This window comes from Cetorhinus maximus, chromosome 8 (genome assembly GCF_964194155.1).
Source record: "Cetorhinus maximus chromosome 8, sCetMax3.hap1.1, whole genome shotgun sequence".
In the NCBI taxonomy this organism is placed as follows: Eukaryota; Metazoa; Chordata; class Chondrichthyes; order Lamniformes; family Cetorhinidae; genus Cetorhinus; species Cetorhinus maximus.
This window is the reverse complement of record NC_135886.1, coordinates 101,223,890-101,246,439: the sequence shown is the minus strand read 5'-3', so window position 1 is coordinate 101,246,439 and position 22,550 is coordinate 101,223,890. Positions and strand designations below refer to the sequence as shown.

The 22,550-nt window shown below is 44.7% G+C and overlaps 1 protein-coding gene across 1 annotated transcript in view; it reads right to left on the bottom strand.

Annotated features, from left to right (window-relative positions):
• Positions 1 to 265: 265 nt before the first annotated feature.
• Positions 266 to 22,550, bottom strand: part of LOC144683842 (sodium/hydrogen exchanger 2-like) — a 197,766-nt gene continuing 175,481 nt past the window's right edge. The window contains exon 12 of the mRNA XM_078547326.1: positions 266 to 1,927. Coding sequence (XP_078403452.1) covers positions 1,668 to 1,927 — 260 coding nt within the window. The 3' untranslated portion in view covers positions 266 to 1,667. The remainder of the gene's footprint in view (positions 1,928 to 22,550) is intronic.

The following is a 22,550-nucleotide window of genomic DNA, read 5'->3' as shown; positions in this document are numbered from 1 at the left end:
CTGAATGAGTTTCCTGGGCAGTATCCTCATCCCACTCCTCCTGTCCACCTTTCGAATCCCATATCCCTATCCCCTACCCCCTCTCTATTGCTCTTTCCCTTGCCCATCTTGGTCTGATTATCCCCTCCCCTACTGTCTAAAGTTCTTTTGACTTTAATACTGACCTTGGTCTTGAATACTTGTGTGCAACATCATGGAACTGGTGTAAATAAACTATCTAATTAGAGCCTAGTATAATGACACAACAGAATCGCTGTAAATATTTAAATGCTAAAGCACAACGCTAGTTGATACTAAATTTTATTTTCCATAACAACAACATAGAAGTGCAGCCAATTATTGGGTATATATACAATACATACAATTACATTATAGGATATGGTGCTTCAGCTATATGTACAATACAGATGCATTATAGCACATGGTACATTATATATAATACATACAGTTGCATTGTCACACACTATACATGGGATGATATACAATCTTCTAATATTGCAGTACCTGTCACATGGAGCTGCACACGTTCAAACTGAATGTTGCAGCCTCTCTCCAACAATTTTCGACATAGAAATTCTTGAAGATGGAAGACGTCTTTGAACTGGAGTGACAGTGCTCAGTAGGCTGAGAACAGCAACACGAACATGAGGTGTGGATACAATAAACATCTGGGAGTAAGTTAGAAACTGTTTTTTTTTCCATCCCAAGCTTCTCATGACATTTATGAAGTCCTTAACGTTTCATGCTCATGATGTGGCAGCTTTTCAGACTGATTGCAATCTAATAACTTCACTTTAGAAAATTAACAATCCACCCATTATATGCGATTATAACTCAATAGCCTTCTTACGCATCTGGACGAGTAAAGCTATTTTCAATCACATTAATTGCCTTAAATGCCTATAAGGTTTCAAGCAGCGTCAGATGAGCTAATGACTAATTCTACAGTTTACTTACTATACTAACAGTTTAAGGTGGTTAGATGCAACATCTGCCCTACTAGCTTCTGGAAGAGAGTTTCCCTTTGTACAAATGATGACTTCAAACATACAGGAGCTTACAAAGGCAAAGAGACATTAGTCTAGGAATTGGTGATACGTGTGCATGAATGCTTCATGTGTCATTCTTTTGATACCCATTTGAACATAGTTGTTACCCTTCATTTATAAATGTGTTAACACCCCTGCCAAAATAGTAGGCAATAATGTCTTACAGATATTCCCACCACCAGTATTGCTAACAGGGATTTCCAGAAAATTGTCTTTTGGCCTAGTGTGTTGAAGCTCTATTTGCCATGACTATGTACAGAGGCTTGTTTGATCATTGAAATAATGTTATCTAACAAAGGGGAAAGAAATGCATTACCAAGTTTGTATGACAATATGAGTTTGTCGCACAGCCAATATGCCTGATTTCCACAGAGTGGAACTTCCTTGCTGTTCGAGAGATGTGATCTGCCTGGTGACAATGGTCCTTTAACTGTCTAAAGTGCAATATGGTACCAGAAAATCCCATATAGAAGTGTGGCCTTAGTTTTAAAATAAGGGTGAGTGCTGAATATCTCATATGGACTGTCACACCAATTTTGTATGTTTTTTTTTAATTCTGTGTATTCTGTACCGGCTCTGTCACTTCGACTATGGTGTTCTTCATCCATTGCTGCGTTGTTACAATCCATTTTCAATTGTATCCTGAGAAGCAAATCTTAGCTTTAATTTGGGCCCAGGATTTTTGTTTTCAGTGTTATTTTCATCCTCATCCTCTCCTTTCTGATGTATATCTGTTTCATTAGAACTCTGTAAATCTTCTAGTTCTTCCTCACGAATCCATTCAGTCCTGTGAGGCTGCTGAGGTGTGACTGACATGGACTTGGGTAACTTTGGAGATTGATTCTCTGAGTTGTTTTTATTGCCTCCATATCCTCCAACTGCACAAAGGGAACACAAAACGCATATTGAATGCTTTGCACAATAAAATTGCCACTGCAATTTTCCATTGCAATTGCTCAATCGTAGGAAGCACCAAGCAGACCCTGAGTTAGACTGCTGAATGGGTTTATAATAGTCCCAAGAATATTAAGCTTCCATGGTATAGCCATTGGGTGATGGTAGTGTAGTGGTAATGTAACTGAACTACTAATCTGGAAGCCAAGGCTAATGCTCTGGGGACATGGGTTCAAATCCCACCATGGCAGCTGGTGGAATTTAAATTCAATTAATAAATAGTCTCAGTAATGGTGACCATGAAATGTAAAGACCCATCTGTTCACTAATCCCCTTAAGGGAAGGAAATCTGCTTTCTTTTCCTGATTTAGCCTATATGTGGCTCTAGACCCACAGCAATGTGTTTGACTCTTAAATGGCCTAGCAAGCCATTCAGTTCAAGGGCAATTAGGGATAGGCAGCAAATGCTGGCCTTGCCAGTGATGCCCACATCCCATGAAAGAATAACAATGTCATGGAAGTGACCTATTGCCTGAGAGGTGGTCCTTGAACCCACGAGGCTCTTCTCTCAGAATGCGTAGGGAAAGCACTGAGGGCCAAGAAAGCCACCTTAATCTACCAAATAGGAAAGGATGACCTTGAATCTGGAGCCAGGCAGATCCCAGACTGGTAACCCAAACCCAAAAATATTACTGGGGGATTCTAACCTTCACTGAGTCAGAGAAACAGGTCCTCTCATGCTGGTACATGGCAGAAGGAGGAGCCCAGGAGAGAGAATTTTTCCCCATTGGATTTTAGACAGCAAGTTACCAGCTGAGACAAAGACTTGGATATTTACTGGAACTAAATGAGGTATGTGGGCAGGGTGGGGGGATGGGGCAGGCAGGATTTCAGATGACAAGCTCAGAAGTCTAAGTTTCCCTGAATGCTCAGGGGCTTTAATTCTCCAGCACGAGTGTCTTCTCCTTTACAGGTTCCCCATGTTGACAGGCTTGGTTTCCAGTAAGGCAGGGAACAATCTGGAGCAAGTCATAGGCACAGGTAGATCTAATCCACAATTGAAGTGACTTTCATCGTGGTGATGTATCCCGTCCAGGTTCCTGGACTTTGGGGGGGTCGAGTAGGGGGTGGTGTTGGTGGGGAGTGAGGGTGGTCTAATCCATGAACCCAAAGGGCATTCAACTCTGGGGTGTTCCATCACTGACCTAGGGGCAGTCTGGTCTTAAACCTTGTGGTTCTTTGTATGAGTTTGAATGATGTTGGAAAGATTGGGTGATGGGGGTGTTATGGGTGGGGGCGGGGGGTGGGGGGGTGGTGGCGGAGGCATGGGCAGGGAAGGTCCAAAAGACAGAACTCCTGATCCTCCTGGTCCACAAGCAGTGCTGGAAAAGCAATTATCTTTTTCTTGACATTGTCCTCACCTCCCTTTAACTGTTAGGTTTCCTCAGGTCTGCAAAACCCCGCTGGTGACTCTAAAACCCACAAAGCAGGTTAAACCAGAGATTTCCAACATCTTTTAACACCTTTAAAATGCCAATCCTCCCATGTGAGAAGGTTAGCTATCTACCTCTCTTCTCTAAAACCCTGAAGTCGATGAGTTGGAATCAGTAGTTTTCCCCATTTACATCTCATCCGCATCCAAAACCACACACTCACCCATGTTAACATTCCTCACAACGTGTAAGAGAGTCATGGGAAAAAACATTAGGCCTAGCACCATTTGAGGTACAGGCATAGCAGAGTTTTTTCTGCAACAGGCATGGTAGTAGAATCAAAGCCAGTTCATTTGCACATGGATTAGCCGTAGTTCAACTTGGGGATTATTGTCTGCAAAAAGAGGGTCAGTGAGAAGGTGGGGTGTTGTAGAAGGATGTGAAAAGTGCATTATGGTTCCATTAGGCCAGGTAGTTTTGTGTATACTGTGTAGTTCTGTATAGCTTTGTAGCTCCATGTTGAATCATAAAATCATACAGAACAGAAGAACATTTGGCCCATCATACATATTTGCTGGCCCTTTGGAAGAACTATCCAGGTAGTCCCAGCTCTTTCTCCTTAATCCTACAAATGTAGGTAGTGAACTTCTACGTACATGGTGCAGTTAATAGAGGGTATTTAGTTATTGAATATATTCAAGACAGAGTTAAATAGATTTTTGAAAACCAATACAATTAAGAGATATGGAGATAGTACAGTGAAGGTGGAACTGAAGTGGAAGATCAAGCATAATTGTATTGAATGATGGAGCAGGTTCGAAGGAGCAAATGGCCTACTCCTGCTCCTATTTCTTATGTTCTTTTTGTAGAATTTGAAGTTGCGTATACGATGCACTTGTAATGTGGGATTCAATCACAAGGACTGCGTGCAAGTTATAAAACAGGGATCTTTTATGGCATCAAATTTTGTTAACATTAATGGAAATGCTTAGAGGAACAAACTATTTACAATGGAATTCATGGCTAATGCTCCAGATCTATCAGAAGATTATCGAGAGCTTAACTCCTAATCTCTAATCAGCCAGGTAGCAGAGTTCAATTGGTAGAGCTCCTACTGCTAACTTCCCATGACCACATGAACCAGATTATGTTGTCCCAGACACGCACGAAGGCGATCTTCCTCTGCTCGTGGCCTCTTGAATTCAGGGCAGCCCACCTAGGTCTTCCGCAGCTGTTCACCTGCCCCACTGCCACTTCCTGGTGCTCCAGCTAATATCAGAGGCTTTGGTCTGCCATATTCATGGCTTGGCTCTCCAACTCTGGGACTCACCAGCCTTGGACTTCTGTTCCTGTTCCTTGATGCTGCCCTGCTCTCCTCTCCCTTTGACTTCTGGCCTCCCCAGCTTCCCCAGCCCATACTCTGGGCTCCAGAATCTGCCCCTTCTACATCAGCCCACACTCCAGGCTTCAGTCTTTGCCCCCGGCCTTCCGAGGGTATCTTTTATTGCCTCGAGGGGGGGTTCACTGGGCCAACCGGGTTCCCTGTCCAGTGTCCTCCTGGACCAATGACCTCTGCTAGCTAGGACCCAGTGCCCCACAGGGAATGCATTGCTGTGGGTGGGGCCTGGCATCCAGTCCCATTCCAAAGCCAGAGATCAGGACACCCGAGATCCCAGTTATCTTCCTCGCTACTCATGTATGTGTAGGGTGTGAACTTCAGTGCAGGGTGTGTACTTACAGATAGGCTGTGTAGTTCTGTATATGGTCCGGTAGTGTGATGTTTTTTGGACCTGAACTAACAACCCAAAGCTCAAATCCCAATATGGTGTGAAGGAATTCTGCTATAAATACAAAGTTATAGAGAATCCTGCTATAAATAAGGAGTTACAAGATTAAAAAGAGTGATTCTCCTATGAAGTAGGGCTTAAAAATTAAAAGCAGAGCTTTTCTGCTGGACAAAAGTTTAAAAGCTTTAAACATGTCTCAGCATAATTGTGTGCTCAAGCACAACAACATCTGTGGCAGAGAATATGGTATATCCTCTAACACAAGGCAGTCCTGATAAAACAATACTGGCCTCTACATCAGCTTAACAAGGCATTGATGAATTGTAAGATACTACAATCTAACAATGGATAATCTTAATGATGACCCAAAATAACTTGTCAACTTGAATCCTGGAAACTAAGTGTAATGACCGCTATCTGCACCTCTGAGCATCCTGTTTGCTTGAAGGATGTTGACTAAAATGAAGGATGTTGACTAAAATGAAGGATGTTGACTAAAAAAAGGATGTTGTCTAACATGTGTGCTCAACATGCTTCCTCCTGGTTCAGTTCTTCTTTTGTATAAATATTGGAACCACACAGTAGGATTTTTAGATGCCTTGGATTCATTCCAGCATCTCTGGAGGTAAAGGCAGCTGCTGTAATGTCGTGATGACAGCTCTCCTCTTAATTGCGATAGTGGCATCTTGCCAGACTGAGTAGCTTTCTACTTGGGGTTTTACTACTTTAAATATTGATGGATATATTAAATATCATTCCAATAAGACTTGGGGCAGCATTTTCCCATTGACGAGCGGGAAGGGGGGGTGGGGCCTGGGGGGGTGGGGCCCACTCGCCGATGCGTAAAATGATGCACGGTGACGTTTTCATGGAACCTCATCCACGGGTGGGATGAGGTTTCATGAAGTGTTTAAAAAATCAGTAAAATCTTTTCCAAAATTTCATTACCATGTCCCAGCTCATGTGACACTGTCACATAAGGGGACATGTTTCAAAAGTTTAAAAATCATTTCTTTAAAAGTTTAACACTGAAACAAATCTCCCTGAGGCATGGAGTTGCCTCAAGGAGATCTCTGTGCTCTTTTGCGCGCATGCGTGAAAAAGTGCAGGGAACCACTCGGAATCCCCCCACCCACACAGGGAGCGTTCAGTGCTTCCGGGCAAGCGTCACGATGGGCAGGCCTCAATTGGCTCGCCCATGTAAAATGGCGGCGCGGTGCTGTTCGGGTTCACGCTCGCCCCCACCCGCCCCCGCATAACCCCCCCGACGGGGGGAAATTTCTGGCCTTGGACTCTTTAATAGAAACAAGATTATACTTTCTTTTCCTGGAACTGTCAATGTTGCGATTGATTTTCCACCAAAAGTGAATTGCATGTTTGGTTCTTTAATAAGCTTTTATATAATTTTAATAAAATATATTGTCTCATTTAGCCTTCTGTATCCAAACTCGAGAACCTATCTCCGTACACTGTTCGGTGGATAGGTACATTATTGAGGAGTGATGTCTGGGCCCTTATAATATTTGGGTTGTTACAATCTAGAGAAAACTTGTTAAGAAAGCTATCTGGAGAATGGTAATATTCTCTGGTAGTTGCCTTCCTACAGGGAGAGTTAAATCAGTTCTTCAGACCCATTTAAGTGTCTGTGAGACCTGTCTTTCTCAACCTAAAGTGAGAATGATCATCCGAGGCATTTTCTGTTCTTGTTTCAGGTTTCCAGCATCCACAGTATGTTGCTTTTATCTTAGTGTTTAATTCACTGCCATTCTCTTCCAGGAATGCCGACCTTGAAGAAGTACTGCTCTTCTATAGGATAGGATTACCGTTTGTCTCTTTTGCCCTGTTCACCTTCATTGCTTTCCATTTCCTTCCTGGTGTTTGACAAGGTGTTTACCAAAACTCACTTTCACAGCCATATTTCCTTCTTCAGTGACTGTCTCCATCTCTGACTTACCCTATGTGGATTCCAACTGAAGTTCCATCCCTCATGTTTCGAATCCACCCAGGATTACAGGTACCTCTGGGACATACAACGTTCCTCGGACTGCTGTTCTCGCTGCATCCTGAGATCCACACTCAGTACCATGCACCGCCATATGAACACACTCGACCTCTCCCTCCAGCAGCATCGACTCACCCTATCTCAAAGCCGACCTTGTCCCCAGTTTCATTTTATTCTTCGTCTCATCCGACGCCTTAACAAGAAACATTGTCTCTCCCTTTCAGGTTTAAAGAACGCAAGCTCCAACAACTCATTGATACCAATGCCCATCCAGGACCCTCCACCCCTCCCCATCCCTCTGACCCCATCCCGTCTTCTAGTCCCAGCCCTTGCTGTGTCTTCACCATACCCTCTAACCTTCTCCTCTCTGATGCTGAACGTTCTGTACTCAGCAAAGGACTCAGTTTCATACCCTTACGCCCTCACCTCAATGAATTCCGGGCTCGGCACAATGCTGAACTCTTCTTCCACCGCCTTCGTTTCCATGCTCACTTCTTTGGGCAGGAGACCTCCCCCGTTCCATGGATCCTTTCTCCCGCCTCCAGTGTTCTCCCTCCACCTGGGCCCCTCCCTCTGACTCCTTACCTGCTCTTGATCTTTCCATTGAGAACTGTCGGTGTGAATTCAACCGTCTCAATTTCTCTGCTCCTCTCACCCGCTCTAACTGACCTCCTTCTGAACTTGCCGCACTCCATTCTCTCAGGTCCAATCCTGACTTTGTTATCAAACCTGCCATCAAGGGTGGTGCTGTTGTTGTCTGGCGTACTGACCTCTACCTCGCAGAAGCTGAGCGCCAACTCTCAAATAATCCCTCCTACCTCCCCCTGAACCCCATCACCGACGATCTTGTTTCCAAAACTGTCACTGACCTCATCTCCTCTGGAGATCTTCCCTCCACAGCTTTCAACCTCATAATCGCCCAACCTCGGACAGCCCGCTTCTACCTCCCAGCCAAAAGGCACAAACAGGACTGTCCCAGGAGACCCATCGTGTCAGCTTATGCCTGCCCCACGAAACTCATTTCTTCCAATCTTGACTCCGTTCTCTCTCCCCTTGTCCAGTCTCTTCCCACTTACACCAGCGATTCCTTTGATGCCCTACATCATATCAACAATTTCCAGTTCCATGGCTCTAACCGCCTCCTCTTCACCATGGACATCCAATCCCTCTACACCTCCATCCCCCACCAGGATGTTCTGAAGTCTCTCCACTTCTTCCTTGAACAGAGGCCCGAACAATCCCTATCCACCACCGCTCCTCCGTCTGGCTGAACTTGTTCTCTCACTGAACAATTTCTCCTTAAACTTGTCTCACTTCCTCCAAATAGAAGGTTTGGTTTCAAACCTTAGATCCAACAGAGGGTGCTGGTGAGAAGTGACTGAAGCATTCTGGGAGAAGTCATCGCAGCCACTGCGACTCAGGAGGGAATTGAGGAGGACCGACTGTCAAAGAATGGAATAGCCCCAAACATTACATTGCTGTAGTGTTTCCATCCCTCCCTCCTCCTCAAACCTAAAAAAAGAGAGGAAGAGGCAGTGCCTTCAGGAGTGCTCCAGACCTGCCTTCTGAAAGTGGATTTAAAAGAAAAAGCAGCTGATTGGTGAGTAAATCCTGGGAGCAGACTCGGAGGGAGGAGCACCGGAGCGGTGAGTATAAATCTAGCTTACCTCGGGGATTCGCGGCCTTGTCTCCAGGGAGCAGACTCGGAGGGAGGAGCACCGGAGCGGTGACCTCAGGTCACAGAGTAACTGAAGCCAAAACTGAAAAAGTGACATCACAGGAAAGCTGTGACCTGATTGGTTGGTAGGAAATCTGCACCAAATTTGAAAAAAAAACACTGCAAAGCTAATTAATTAATTATCTAAGTAGAGATGGCTGGGCAGGTGATGTGCTGTAGCTGTATGATGTGGGAGCTGGCAGATCCCATTGTGAGCCGCAGTGACCACATCTGCAGCAAGTGTTGGTTGCTGGAGGAACTCCGGCTCAGAATTGATGAGCTGGAGTCCGAGCTCCGGACGCCGCGGCACATCCGGGAGGGGGAGAATTACCTGGACGCTTTGTATCAGGAGGCAGTCACACCCAGTAGATTAAGTACCTCAAGTCCGGTCAGTGGTCAGGGTCAGCAGGGTGTGACTGCAAGTGAGGCAGGTAGAGGGATCCTGTGTTCAGGAACAGAGGAGCCTCAGCTCTTGACCTTGTCCAACAGGTACGAGGTACTTGCTCCCTGTGTGGATGAGGAAGAGGGCTGTAGGGAGGATGAGCCAGCTGACCACGGCACTGTGGCACAGGGGGCCATTCAAGAAGGGGGAGCAAAAAGACAAGTGGTAGTTGTAGGGGATTCTATAATTAGGGGAATTGATAGCTTCCTTTGTAAGCAGGATCGAGAGTCCCGCATGGTATGTTGCCTGCCCGGTGCCAGGGTGAGGGACATCTCTGACCGGCTTGAAAGGATATAGTAGAAGGGGAGGGAGGATCCAGTTGTTGTGGTCCATGTCGGGACAAATAACATAGATAAGACTAGGAAAGAGGACCTGTTTGGGGATTATCAGGAACTAGGAACTAAATTAAAGAACAGGTCCTCAAGGGTTATAATCTCCGGATTACTACCCGAGCCACGTGCAAATTGGCATAGGGACGCGAGGATAAGGGAAGTAAACATATGGCTAAAGGAGTGGTGCGGGAAAGAGGGGTTCCATTTCGTGGAGTACTGGCATCAGTATTGGAACAGGAGGGATCTGTACTGTTGGGACGGTCTCCACCTGAACCGATCTGGGACCAATGTTCCAGCGAAAAGGGTAAATAGGGTGGTCAACAGGACTTTTAAACTAGAAAGTGGTGGGGGGGGGGAGGGAAGGGTAAAACTCCAAGAAGTATGACTAATGGGAAACAAAGCAGCAGGTTAGCGTGTGGGGGGGGTGGATTCAACTTCATGGAAAATTATGAAAAAACTGAAAAGAAAGGAGAGCCCAAGAGAGGCTATTAAAGTCTCCAGAACACAAAATAGGACAGAGTGTTTGGAAAGGGCTAGGAATCTAACTTCAAGCACATCAGATAAAGGGACGACAATGAGAAAGGGGACGGGAAATACAGGACTGAAGGTGTTGTATCTGAATGCATGCAGTATACGAAATAAGATAAATGAGCTTGTGGCGCAGATTGAAATTGGCAGGTATGATGTGGTGGGCATTACGGAGACATGGCTGCAAGGGGATCAGGACTGGGAGCTAAATATCCAAGGATATACATCCTATCAAAAAGATAGGCAGGTTGGCAGAGGGGGTGTGGTTGCTTTGTTAGTAAGAAATGAAAGTAAATCGATAGCAAGAAATGATGTAGGGTCAGATGATGTAGAATCTGTGTGGGTAGAGTTGAGGAACCGCAAAGGTAAAAAAACCATAATGGGAGTTATGTACAGTAGTCAGGATGTGGGGCACAAGATACACCAAGAGATAGAAAAGGCGTGTAAGAAAGGCAAGGTTACAGTGATCATGGAGAATTTCAATATGCAGGTTGGTAGTGGATCCCAAGAAAAGGAATTTGTGGAATGTCTACGAGATGGCTTTTTGGAGCAGCTTGTGGTGGAGCCCACTAGGGAACAGGCAATTCTAGATTTAGTGATGTGTAATGAGGTAGATTTGATAAGGGAGCTTAAGGTGAAGGAACCCTTAGGAGGAAGTGACCATAATATGATAGAATGTACCCTGCAATTTGAGAGGAAAAAGCTGGAATCAGATGTAACGGTATTACAGTTGAATAAAGGTAACTACAGAGGCATGAGGGAGGAGCTGGCCAGAATTGACTGGGAGATGAGCCTAGCAGGAAAGACAGTGGAACAGCAATGGCAGGAGTTTCTGGGAGTAATTTGGGAGACATAGCAAAAATTCATCCCTAGGAAGAAGAAGCATACTAAACGGAGGACGAGGCAACCATGGCTGACAAGGGAAGTCAGGGACAGCATAAAAGCTAAAGAGAAAGCATACAATGCGGCGAAGAGCAGTGGGAAACCAGGGGATTGGGAAGCCTACAAAGACCAACAGAGGACAACTAAAAAAGAAATAAGGAGGGAGAAGATTAAATATGAGGGTAAACTAGCCAGTAACATAAAAGAAGATTGCAAGAGTATTTTTAGATATATAAAGAGTAAGAGAGAGGCAAAAGTGGACATTGGGCCGCTGGAAAATGACGCTGGAGAAGTAGTAGTGGGGAACAAAGAAATGGCCGAGGAACTGAATAGGTACTTTGCGTCAGTCTTCACAGCGGAAGACACGAGTGACATCCCCAAAGTTCAAGAGAGTCGGGGGGCAGAGGTGAGTATGGTGGCCATTACCAAGGAGAAGGTCCTAGGAAAACAGAAAGGTCTGAAGGTGGATAAATCACCTGGACCAGATGGATTACACCCCAGAGTTCTGAAGGAGATAGCTGAAGAGATAGTGGAGGCGTTAGTGGTGATCTTTCAGGAATCACTGGAGTCAGGGAGGGTCCCAGAGGACTGGAAAATCGCTAATGTAACCCCCCTGTTTAAGAAGGGAGTGAGGCAAAAGACGGGAGATTACAGGCCGATTGGCCTGATGTTGGTCGTTGGTAAGATTTTAGAGTCCATTATTAAGGATGAGATTTCAGAATACTTGGAAGTGCATGGTAAAATCGGGCAAAGTCAGCATGGTTTCATCAAGGGGAGGTCATGCCTGACAAATCTGTTAGAATTCTTTGAGGAGGTAACGAGTAGGTTAGACAAAGGAGAGCCAATGGATGTTATCTACTTGGATTTCCAGAAGGCCTTTGACAAGGTGCCGCACAGGAGGCTGCTCAGTAAGATAAGAGCCCATGGTGTTAGAGGCAAGGTACTAGCATGGATAGCAGATTGGCTGTCTGGCAGGAGGCAGAGATTGGGGATAAGGGGGTCCTTCTCAGGATGGCGGCCGGTGACTAGTGGAGTTCCGCAGGGGTCAATTTTGGGACCACAACTTTTCACTTCATACATTAATGATCTAGATGAAGGAACTGAGGGCATCCTGGCTAAGTTTGCAGATGATACAAAGATAGGTGGAGGGACAGGTAGTATTGAGGAGGCGGGGAGGCTGCAGAAGGATTTGGACAGGTTAGGAGAATGGGCAAAGAAGTTGCAGATAGAATACAACGTGGGGAAGTGTGAGGTCATGCACTTTGGTAGGAAGAATAGAGGCATAGACTATTTTCTAAATGGGGAGAGAATACAGAAATCTGGAGTGCAAAGGGACTTGGGAGTCCTAGTCCAGGATTCTCTTAAGGTTAACATGCAGGTTGAGTCGGTAGTTAGGAAGGCAAATGCAATGCTGGCATTTATTTCGAGAGGACTAGAATATAAAAGCAGGGATGTGCTACTGAGGCTTTATAAGGCTCTGGTCAGACCACATTTAGAATATTGTGAGCAATGTTGGGCCCCGTATCTCAGGAAGGATGTTCTGGCCCTGGAGAGGGTCCAGAGGAGGTTCATGAGAATGATCACAGGAATGGAAGGCTTAACATATGAGGAACGTTTGAGGACTCTGGGTCTATACTCGACGGAGTTTAGAAGGATGAGGGGGGATCTGATTGAAACTTACAGAATACTGAAAGGCCTGGATAGAGTGGACGTGGAGAAGATATTTCCATTAGTAGGAGAGACTAGGACCCGAGGGCACAGCCTCAGAGTAAAGGGAAGTCCTTTTAGAACAGAGATGAGGAGAAACTTCTTTAGCCAGAGAGTGGTGAATCTATGGAATTCATTGCCACAGAAGGCTGTGCAGGCCAGGTCATTGAGTGTATTTAAGACCGAGATAGATAGGTTCTTGATTGGTAAGGGGATCAAAGGTTACGGGGAGAAGGCGGGAGAATGGGGTTGAGAAACTTATCAGCCATGATTGAATGGCGGAACAGACTAGATGGGCCGAATGGCCTAATTTCTGCTCCTATGTCTTATGGTCTTATGGTTTGGGTACCCACATGGGCCCCAGTTAAGCTTGTCTCTTTATGGTGTATGTGGAACATTCCTTGTTCCAGTCCTACTCAGGACCCCTCCCACAACTCTTTCTCCGGTACATCGATAACTGCATCGGTGCCGCTTCATGTTCTCGTCTGGATCTGGAAAAATTTATTAATTTTGCTTCCAATTTCCATCCCTCCATCACCTTAATGTGGTCCATCTCTGACACTTCCCTTCCTTGACCTCTCTGTCTCAATTTCTGGTGGCAGACTGTCCACCAATATTCATTACAAGCCCACCAACGCCCACAGCTACCTCGACTACAGCTCTTCACACCCTGCTTCCTGTAAGGACTCCATCCCATTCTCTCAGTTCCTTCACCTTTGTCACATCTGTTCCGTGATGTCACTTTCCAAAATGGCACTTCTGACGTGTCTTCCTTCTTTCTTAACCGAGGTTTCCCCTCACGGTGGTTGACAGGGCCCTCAACCGTGTCCGACGCATCTCCCGCACATCCGCCCTCACACCTTCCTCCCCCTCCTAGATCCATGATAGAACCATAACCTTGACCTCACTTTTCACCCCACCAGCCTCCGCATTCAATGGATCATCTGCCGCCATTTCCGCCAACTCCAGCATGATGCCACCACCAAACACATCTTCCCTTCACCCCACCTATCGGCATTCTGTAGGGTCTGTTCCCTCCAGGACACCCAGGTCCACTCCCCCATCACCTCCAACACCTCATCCCCTCCCACGGCATCGTCCCATGCAATCGCAGAAGGTGTAACACCTGCCCCTTTACCTCCTCCCTCCTCACCGTCCAAGGGATCAAACGCTCCTTTCGGATGAAGCAGCGCTTCACTTGCACTTCCCTCAATTTGGTCTACTGCATTCGCTGCTCCCAATGCGGTCTCCTCTACATTGGAGAGACCAAACGTAGACTGGGTGACCGCTTTGCGGAACACCTTCGGTCTGTCCGCAAGCATGACCCAGACCTTCCTGTCGCTTGCCATTTCAAAACATACCCTGCTCTCATGCCCACGTGTTCGTCCTTGGCCTGCTGCAATGTTCCAGTGAAGCCCAACGCACACTGGAGGAGCAGCCCCTCATCTTCCGATTAGGCACTTAACAGCCTTCTGGACTTAACATTGAGTTCAACAACTTCAGACCATGAACCCTCTCCTCCATCCTCACCTCTTTTTTACCCCCTTTTTTACTACATTCATTTTTATTTTTTTATTTTTATTTTTTATCCACTTTTTATTTTTTTATTTATTTTCATTCTCATTCATTGTTTTATCCCCATCTTTTATCCTATTTTCGATCTTTTTTCCCACTACCGTCCCCTCCCCCCCACCCCACCCCCACAAGGGCCATCTGTCACTTGTTCATGTTGTTATTTCCAGAGTGCTTACCCTTGTCCTGCTATTATCACATTCTGCATTCTAACCTTAATGCCACCATCAGCACCTCCTTTAGCCAGTACAAATACCATCAACACCCCTTTGTCCTTTTGTTCATGACATCTTTGCCAATCTATCCTTTGCCTCCACCTATTGCTGGCCTTCTATCCAGCTTTACCTGCTCCACCCCGCCCCCCACTTGAAGAGTATAAGTTTCAGCATATTTTTACTTCTCTTTAGATCTGAAGAAGAGTCATATGGACTCGAAATGTTAACTCTGTCTTTCTCTCCACAGATGCTGTTAGACCTGCTGAGTTTTTCCAGCATTTCCTGTTTTTGATGCAAAGAGTACAGCTGGTCTGGAATAGCTCGAAAAAGCAGCTAGGATTATAATCCATTTCAATGGCAAGTTGTGAAATTTAATTCAATTAATCTTCCATCATGAAAAATGGAGATCCTTGGTCTGTATCTAACTCTAGTACCACAGTCAACTCCGAGTGTCCTCTGAAGTATCTTAGCATGGAGAACCAATGCTTAATATTGAAGAGGAACAGCCTGATATAAGTCAGATCTATCAGCTAACGCCTTACACTCCTCTATCACCATCCCTGGGAGACTTCAACACTGACTCAAAGCAGCTGGTCAAACCAAAGGAAACATCTCACTGTTTTCCCCCGCCCACCACTCCCCCACTGACAAAGCACCATTTAGTGGAAGCACTCAAGCAAGCATTCTCCGCAGCTGGTTGAAGAAGTATATATAATTCCTACTGGTTACAAGCAATCTAGCTGCTTGAGCAGTGAAGAAGGGGTAAGGTTACAGCTGTATACTGATTTTCTATTGTATCTGGAACAGTTTCATATCGCAAGAAATCATTATTCTCAAAAATGTGGACATGCACCATTTTTGTTTGGGCCTATTGGGGTATTCACCATTCTGTCTTGCATGATTCCATCACTCTCAGATAATTCTAAGGTTTGGGTGATATCCAGATTTGGTATCAGATTTGATTTAAGAGGACATACATTGTACACTAGGGAATGGACTGTGGAAGCAAACTCAAGGGACTTAGCATCAGAACATTATTCGAGATAAAGGGAGCAATTTTAACTTAACGTGCCAGGTGGGAACCTCTGAGTATCAAGTGGAATGCAGATTTTACATCCCACCCAAAACTACTTAAAGACTTCAATGTAGAGTGGAATCGGGCAGAACGTAAAACCAAGATTGCACCCAATCTTGTCAGTCTTCTGATTGGCGGGATTGGTTAAAATCACCCCCATTGGGTGGGGTATAAAATCAACATTCCACCTGATCCAATGGGTTCCCCAACTGGTGATTAAGTTAAAATTTCCTCCAAAGCATTTGGCTTCACATTTGCCTGTACATAGACTATTCTTTCAGAGATTGGCAAGGTTGAGCCATAAGGTGACAGGAAGGAAGATTTCTGAGTTGCATGGAATAACGCAGGTGAAAACATATTGCTTGGTATTGTAATGTGGTGGTTATGTTGCATGACAAGGAATACAGAAACCTGGATTAATGATCCAGAAAACATGAGTTCAATGCCCAGCATGCCAGCTCAATACCAATTCAATTCATTTAAAAAAATTAATCTGGTAAGAAAAGGCTCATGTTGGTAAAAGTGACCATGGCACTGAATTGATGTTAAAACCCAACTGATTCACTAATGTACTTTAGGGAAGGAAACCTGCTGTCCTACCAAGAATGACTTTGTGTAGCAAGCAACATATTAACACAACTCTTGAAACCATAGCAGAGGTGTATTGTAGGACACCCTCATTTCTATTCAGGCACCAGACTTACTGTTTCAACATGCCAGTGGTGTGCTCAATGATTAGTCGAATGGCTGCAGGCAACTCATTAGCCCTGTGTTCAGCTGGGTATCCTCAGACATCAGAGAACTGTCACGCACCACAACTCCAGAATACAAATTTAATTGATCCATGATTCACCTTGAGACTTGTCTTTGTGAGTTAAATGACAGCTGCCCGGGAAATGAGCACTGACTTCCTTAACCTAACGTGGATAGTTTCAAATGCGCTGACTTCGAGAGACTGAAATCCTTTCTGATTCATGCAGGTGAAGGTCATCTTGCAAAGGATTATGTAAGGGCATTGGACTACAATCTATAATTTACCCCTCAACTCGCAGAAATCCTGCCTTTTGGTACAAGTGAAAAGCTTTCACAAGTTGCTGCTGGGAGACGATGGGGAAAAGATGAACTTGGTTGTTTGAGTAAGCAAGGCACAATTTTTGCTTGATACATCTGTATGTACTTTAGAAAGACTAAAAATGAGTAATAACACTTTGAAGTGACTTGGAATGAATGGAGAAATTAAGAGCTGTTGAGACCTACACAGCCACTTGGAGTAGTGTCTCCATTAGATGAGTTCCGCTGTTGGTCATGTTACATGTTACGGAACTTATTCAAGGTTTCACAAATGAATTACACCCACATGAAATAGGAACTTGCAAGTGCAGTGGTAAACTGAGAGTTATGGGTATAGGTATCTGGATATTGTAAGGACCCAGCAAGTCAACACAGAGCTCCTCCAGCACAACCTGACCTGCCTGTAATGCTCTCTGTTTTCCTCTTCTTTTATAAAGGACAGTCGTAGGGGATTCTCCTGGGAAAACATATAGCTGGAAAAAAAAGTGATTGGATCACAATTGCCACAAAAGGTCTTGAATGACAAAGTAACAGCACCAAAGAGAAAAGAGAAATGGACTGAAACTTGCGAGATGAACTTTCTTTAAATGAATTTCAATAAACAACTACATTGCAAGCAATCCTAGACATCCCATTGCAAATTGCTGAGCCATCTCTGTACATGAATGAGTGAAAGAATGAGAGGCATGCAGAGGCATTGGGAAGTTGCATAGATACCTAATTGAAATGATTGGGAAAGTATTCTTGGGAACTTTCAATACCTATCAACCTCCCAACTGCATGATGCACTAATTGAGCAGAGTACTGGCTTAAGCCAGTGGCAGTTGTGATTAAACTGTATTGAGTTTGGCCCAAATCTTCCAGTTTCCAGATGGTCAGAGATGGTATGTACATTGGAAGGTGAGTCTCAGGACCCTGTGGAAGTTCTGATGCACAGACCTATGTAGGAATTGTCCAGGAAGTTTAAACTTCTGATGGGCTGATTCCCTGCTGTTCGGCACGCTCCGCAGATGTCTCCAACCCTGAGCTTACAGCAGAGACTTGGGCCAGACAGCTGCGTATTTACCCAGGAAATGTTACACAGTTTCATATCTGGTCTAACAGCTGTTCAACTCAACTGAGCATCACAACTGAACTCCCCAACCTACCCCACCAACCACCCAACTACCCATCCAAACTGACCCATCTACACCCCAACCACCCAACTACTTCCTGAGCCGACTTGACCCAACCACACAACAACACCCCCCAACCCAACCCAACTATATCCCCAACCATCTGACTACCCTCCCAAGCTGACCGGACCCAATCACACAACAACCCCCTTACCTGACCCAACTACACCCAAACCCACTTGTCTACCTTCCTGAGCCAACCTGACCTGACCCTACTAACACCCATGGCCACCTGACTACCACATAACCACCCGACTACCCACCGACTACTTGACTACCCTCCAGACCAGACCTTACTACTGCCCCCCACCCAACCACCTGGCTACATCCCCAATGACCCGATTAACCTTGTTCACCTGACTAACCCCCAGCCACCCAAATACCCACTCCACCCACCTACTCACTTCACCCACCTCACCCACTTCATCCACTTACATACTTCAGACACCTACTCCTCTACCCATTCACTCACTCGCCCATTCACTCATTCATCCACTCACCCATTCACTCACCCACACTTATTCGTTAAAAGACTTGGGCCTTTAAAGGCTTACCTGAATACGGCAGCTATTGGGGGCATGTCCTCTCCTTCCTTTGACTCTTCTACTCTCCTACACTCACTGGACTTACCCTGGAGACACTGCACTACCCATTTCTTCTTTAGCAGGGATCGGAAGATCCTGGAAGAAATGGGCAGTATTGGGTCGGAAAAATCTTTGCAGGCAAGGGCAGTGTGCCCAGCCACTCACCGGAAGATCTAAGTGCTCTAGCCCTATCATATTTTGAGAACTGTGTCCCGCTTGATTGGTACCCCATCCACCACCGATGCACAGTGGCAGCAGTGTGTACCATCTACAAGATGCACTTCAGCAACTCATCAAGGCTCCTTCGACAGCACCTTCGAAACCCACGACCTCTACCACCTAAAAGAACACTTGGGAACACCACCACCTGCAAGTTACATCCTGACTTGGAAATATATCGCCATTCCTTCACTGTCACTGGGTAAAAATTCTGGAACTCCCTAACTGCACAGTGGGTGTACTATACCACATGGACTGCAGCAGTTCAAGAAGGCAGCTCAAGAAGGTGAGTGTCCTGCCACAGAATTCCCAGCCTCTCCTGCTCTTGTAGCCACAATCTCTATGAGGCTGGTCCAGTTACGTATCTGGTATGGACAAGGTTAATCTGGAAAATTTACTTAAACTGTGTTAAATGAAGTTTAGTGTAGTTAAATGTGAGATGATGCACTTTGATAGGAAAAATAGAAACATCACATGTAGACTTTAGGAAGTATGACTCTGAATGCGGTAGAAGAACAAAGGGATCTAAGAGTACAAATGAGCAAATCAGTAAGAGCAGAATCACAGGTCGGCAAAGTAATTAAAAGCATTTGGATTTATGTCTCAGGGTATAGAATTCAAAAGGAGTGAGATTATATTAAATTTGTATGGGACCCTGATCAATGGTGCTTAAAGTGCTCTGCACAGCTCTAGTCTCCATACTATAAAAAGGATTGTATGGAACATATCTTTTTATTTCTGTTGGACTGTGAATTAGAATTACAATGGCTGTAAGGTTGAAAGACATGTCCACGGAACAGCATGAAAGATATATATAATGTTGCAGTCCTGGAACAGAGTGTGCCATGAAAGACAGGATGGTGCCGGAAAGGAGTCCTGGACCAAGGGAGCTGCCTCACAATAGCATTTCAATTGGCTCCTGACAAGCTGACCATGTTTTGTGTGAGAAACAGCGCAGCTGAATAGCTCCTAGCCTGAAAGGAACAAGACCTAAAACCTCTCCCTCCTGTGTGTGTAAGATTCCAGTAATCCTACAGTAATTGCAAGCTGGCTTTTTTTCCTCCTCATATCTCTATAACCTGCTCTCTCTCTGAAAACCCCTATCAAGAGGCAAAGTGGAAAATCACTGTTAGAGACATTGAAAGGCAGGTGCTCAACCAGTGAACTAAATACTGAAAGTGCTGGAAGACCACCTCGTGTCATCAACAAGAACTGAAAGGAATTTGGAAGACATCGATCAAAATCAATCTATCGAAACCTGTACTCTGGAATTGGTGCTATTGAACTATCTTATCCCACCCTTATGTGTGTCTTATGTGTTGTGTGTATGTGTGTGTGTCCATGTCTGTGTCAGTGTCTGTGTCTGTGTGTGTATATAGGGATTTAAGAAAGGGGTAGAGTTTAAGTTATAGTATTAGAAGTTTGCAGTTCATATTTCTTTCTTTTACCACTAATTAAAGATAATTTGTTCAATAAACAGTTATTTACTTATTAAGTTTACAAACCCGGTTCTCATATTGTGTAAACCTAAATTAAACAGTTAGGTAGAATTGGGGCAATCTAGTGTTTGGTCAAACTTTTCACATTTGTCGCAGCTCAGGGAACAGTGGAGCTTGATATTACAGCACACTATCCCCAGTGAGTCGTGGCAGGATATAGATTTGCAACACCATTCCCAGAAGTGAGAGATTACAGCTACTGAGAAAGATTGAAAAGTTTGGTGCTTTTCCCTTTAAGAAAAAGAAAACTGAGAGGTGACCTGATAGAAACCTTTAAAAATATAACAAGGTAGATTTCCATTTGTGGGAAAATCCAAAACTGAATCCATGAATACAAGATATTTACTCAAAAATCCAATAGAGGAATAAGGTGAATTTCTTTACTTCAAGGAATGGTTAGAATGTTGAAGTAACCATCACAGGAAGTGACTGAAAAAAGCTTTAGCTGCTTTTAAAAGGAAACTAGGTGAGCACAGTATTTATCCTTTCATGGGATGTGGGCATCACTGGCAAGGCCAGCATTTGTTGCCCATCCCTAACTGCCCTTGAACTGAATGGCTTGCTAAGCCATTTCAGAAGTCAGTTAAGAGTCAACAACATTAATGAGGGGATCGAAGTAACTTGTAGGCCAGGCACTGGAGCAGAAATTTCAATTCTCTCAGGCACAGAATAATGGCTAAAGCAAGGCTTTCTCCAGCCACTGACCATATAACTCCGGGAGAACTCAACTGAAGGTCAAGTGTCAGTTGACTGTTGACAGTTGATACTTCATTACAAAGGAAGAGAAATCACAGAAGCTTTGTATGCAATCCAAAACCAAGAGCGTTCACTACAAAGCCAAAAAGCTTGCACAGGTCTATAACTCATCCATAAAGTAAACAAATTGGAAAGCCAAGCCAAACCAAAAGAATTCAGGACAGCATTTCCAAACTTAGTTAGAGGTCTTGAGCAGACTGAAACAAGTGGTCTGATGTGGGAGCGTGAGAACCTTCTGGAATCAAGTGACAACCTAGAGAAAATCAGACAGAATGTTTCTCAGGAACAGCTGGTGAAGGAACCACAAGTAAATCAGCAGGAGGGACAGCTTGCATCAAGTAAGAAATGGATGGACAAACTTAAACATGAGAACATGGGAAACAAGCCTGAACAAGAGGACATAAATTTTGTCGAAGATGTGGAGTCCTATACTTCATTCACCACAAAATTTCTACCAGCAACAACAAAGAAGCAAAATGAAATTCAAAAAGCAGATGAAGAATGTGCTGAAATTTGGGAACACTGCAGAAAAGGATAGCCAGAATACTTCCCAAAAATTCTCATCCTGAAGCAATACTTTGAACAACAAAGTCATGGCTGACTTGCGGATTTATGATGAGAGGTTGGTCAGACTTTGAGTCCTTAGACTCGAGATTCTTCAAAGAAAACACCAGGGACACCTGGGCATTACAAACTGTTGCTCTAGAGCACAAAATTCCATTTGGTGACCAGGGATCTCAAAATCAATAGAAGAAATTATTACAAACTGCATCACCTGTGCAATCCATCTCCAGGAGCAAAGAGGAAGCACTGATGGTATCCTCATTTCCACCCAAACCATGGGAACTTCATGGAATGGATCTTTTTGAGCTCAAAGGGAAGACATTCCTCATTGTTGTTGACTATTACTCCAGGTAGATTGAGGTTAAGCATCTACATAGTAACAACTTTGGAAGCTGCCATTACTGAAAATAATTTTTGCCATATCCAGCATTCCAGATTTAGTCCTTTCAGGCAATTGCCCACAATTTGCCAACAAATGTTTTAAGCAGCTCACAGAAGCTTATGGGTTTGTCAATACAACTAACTCACCCAGATACCTGCAAGCTAATGGGGAGGTCAAATGAGGAATAGGAATGGTGAAGGCTTTGAAGAAAAACGATGATATCAACTTAGCACTGTTGTTCTATCATTTCGCTCTGTTCCAGAAGGTCTGGCCCCATTCGAATTTCTAATGGGTAGGCAACTGTGGGCTCAACTTACTGTTCTTCCGCACATACTTAAGCTATGTCTCAAAGCAACAGATATAGGGCGGAATCGTCCCAGATTTGCACTAAGTGCAGTAGCAGGTGGGTAAAATGTCATATTACCCACCAGCTACGATGGTGGCTTTTCATGCTGTATCATCCCAAACCCGTCACATTAATTATGCATTCCCAGGAAACACACCGTTTCCATGGCGGGTGGGTTGTCATACGCCATGCCATCACCTTACTGCTTCACCACACCGGGCGCCATATTGAAAGTGCAGCCACGCGCACACTTCTCAGTGCTTCCAGCCCACGACTGCTGCACAGAAGACATGGCCCTGAAAGGCAAGAAGGCTGCAGC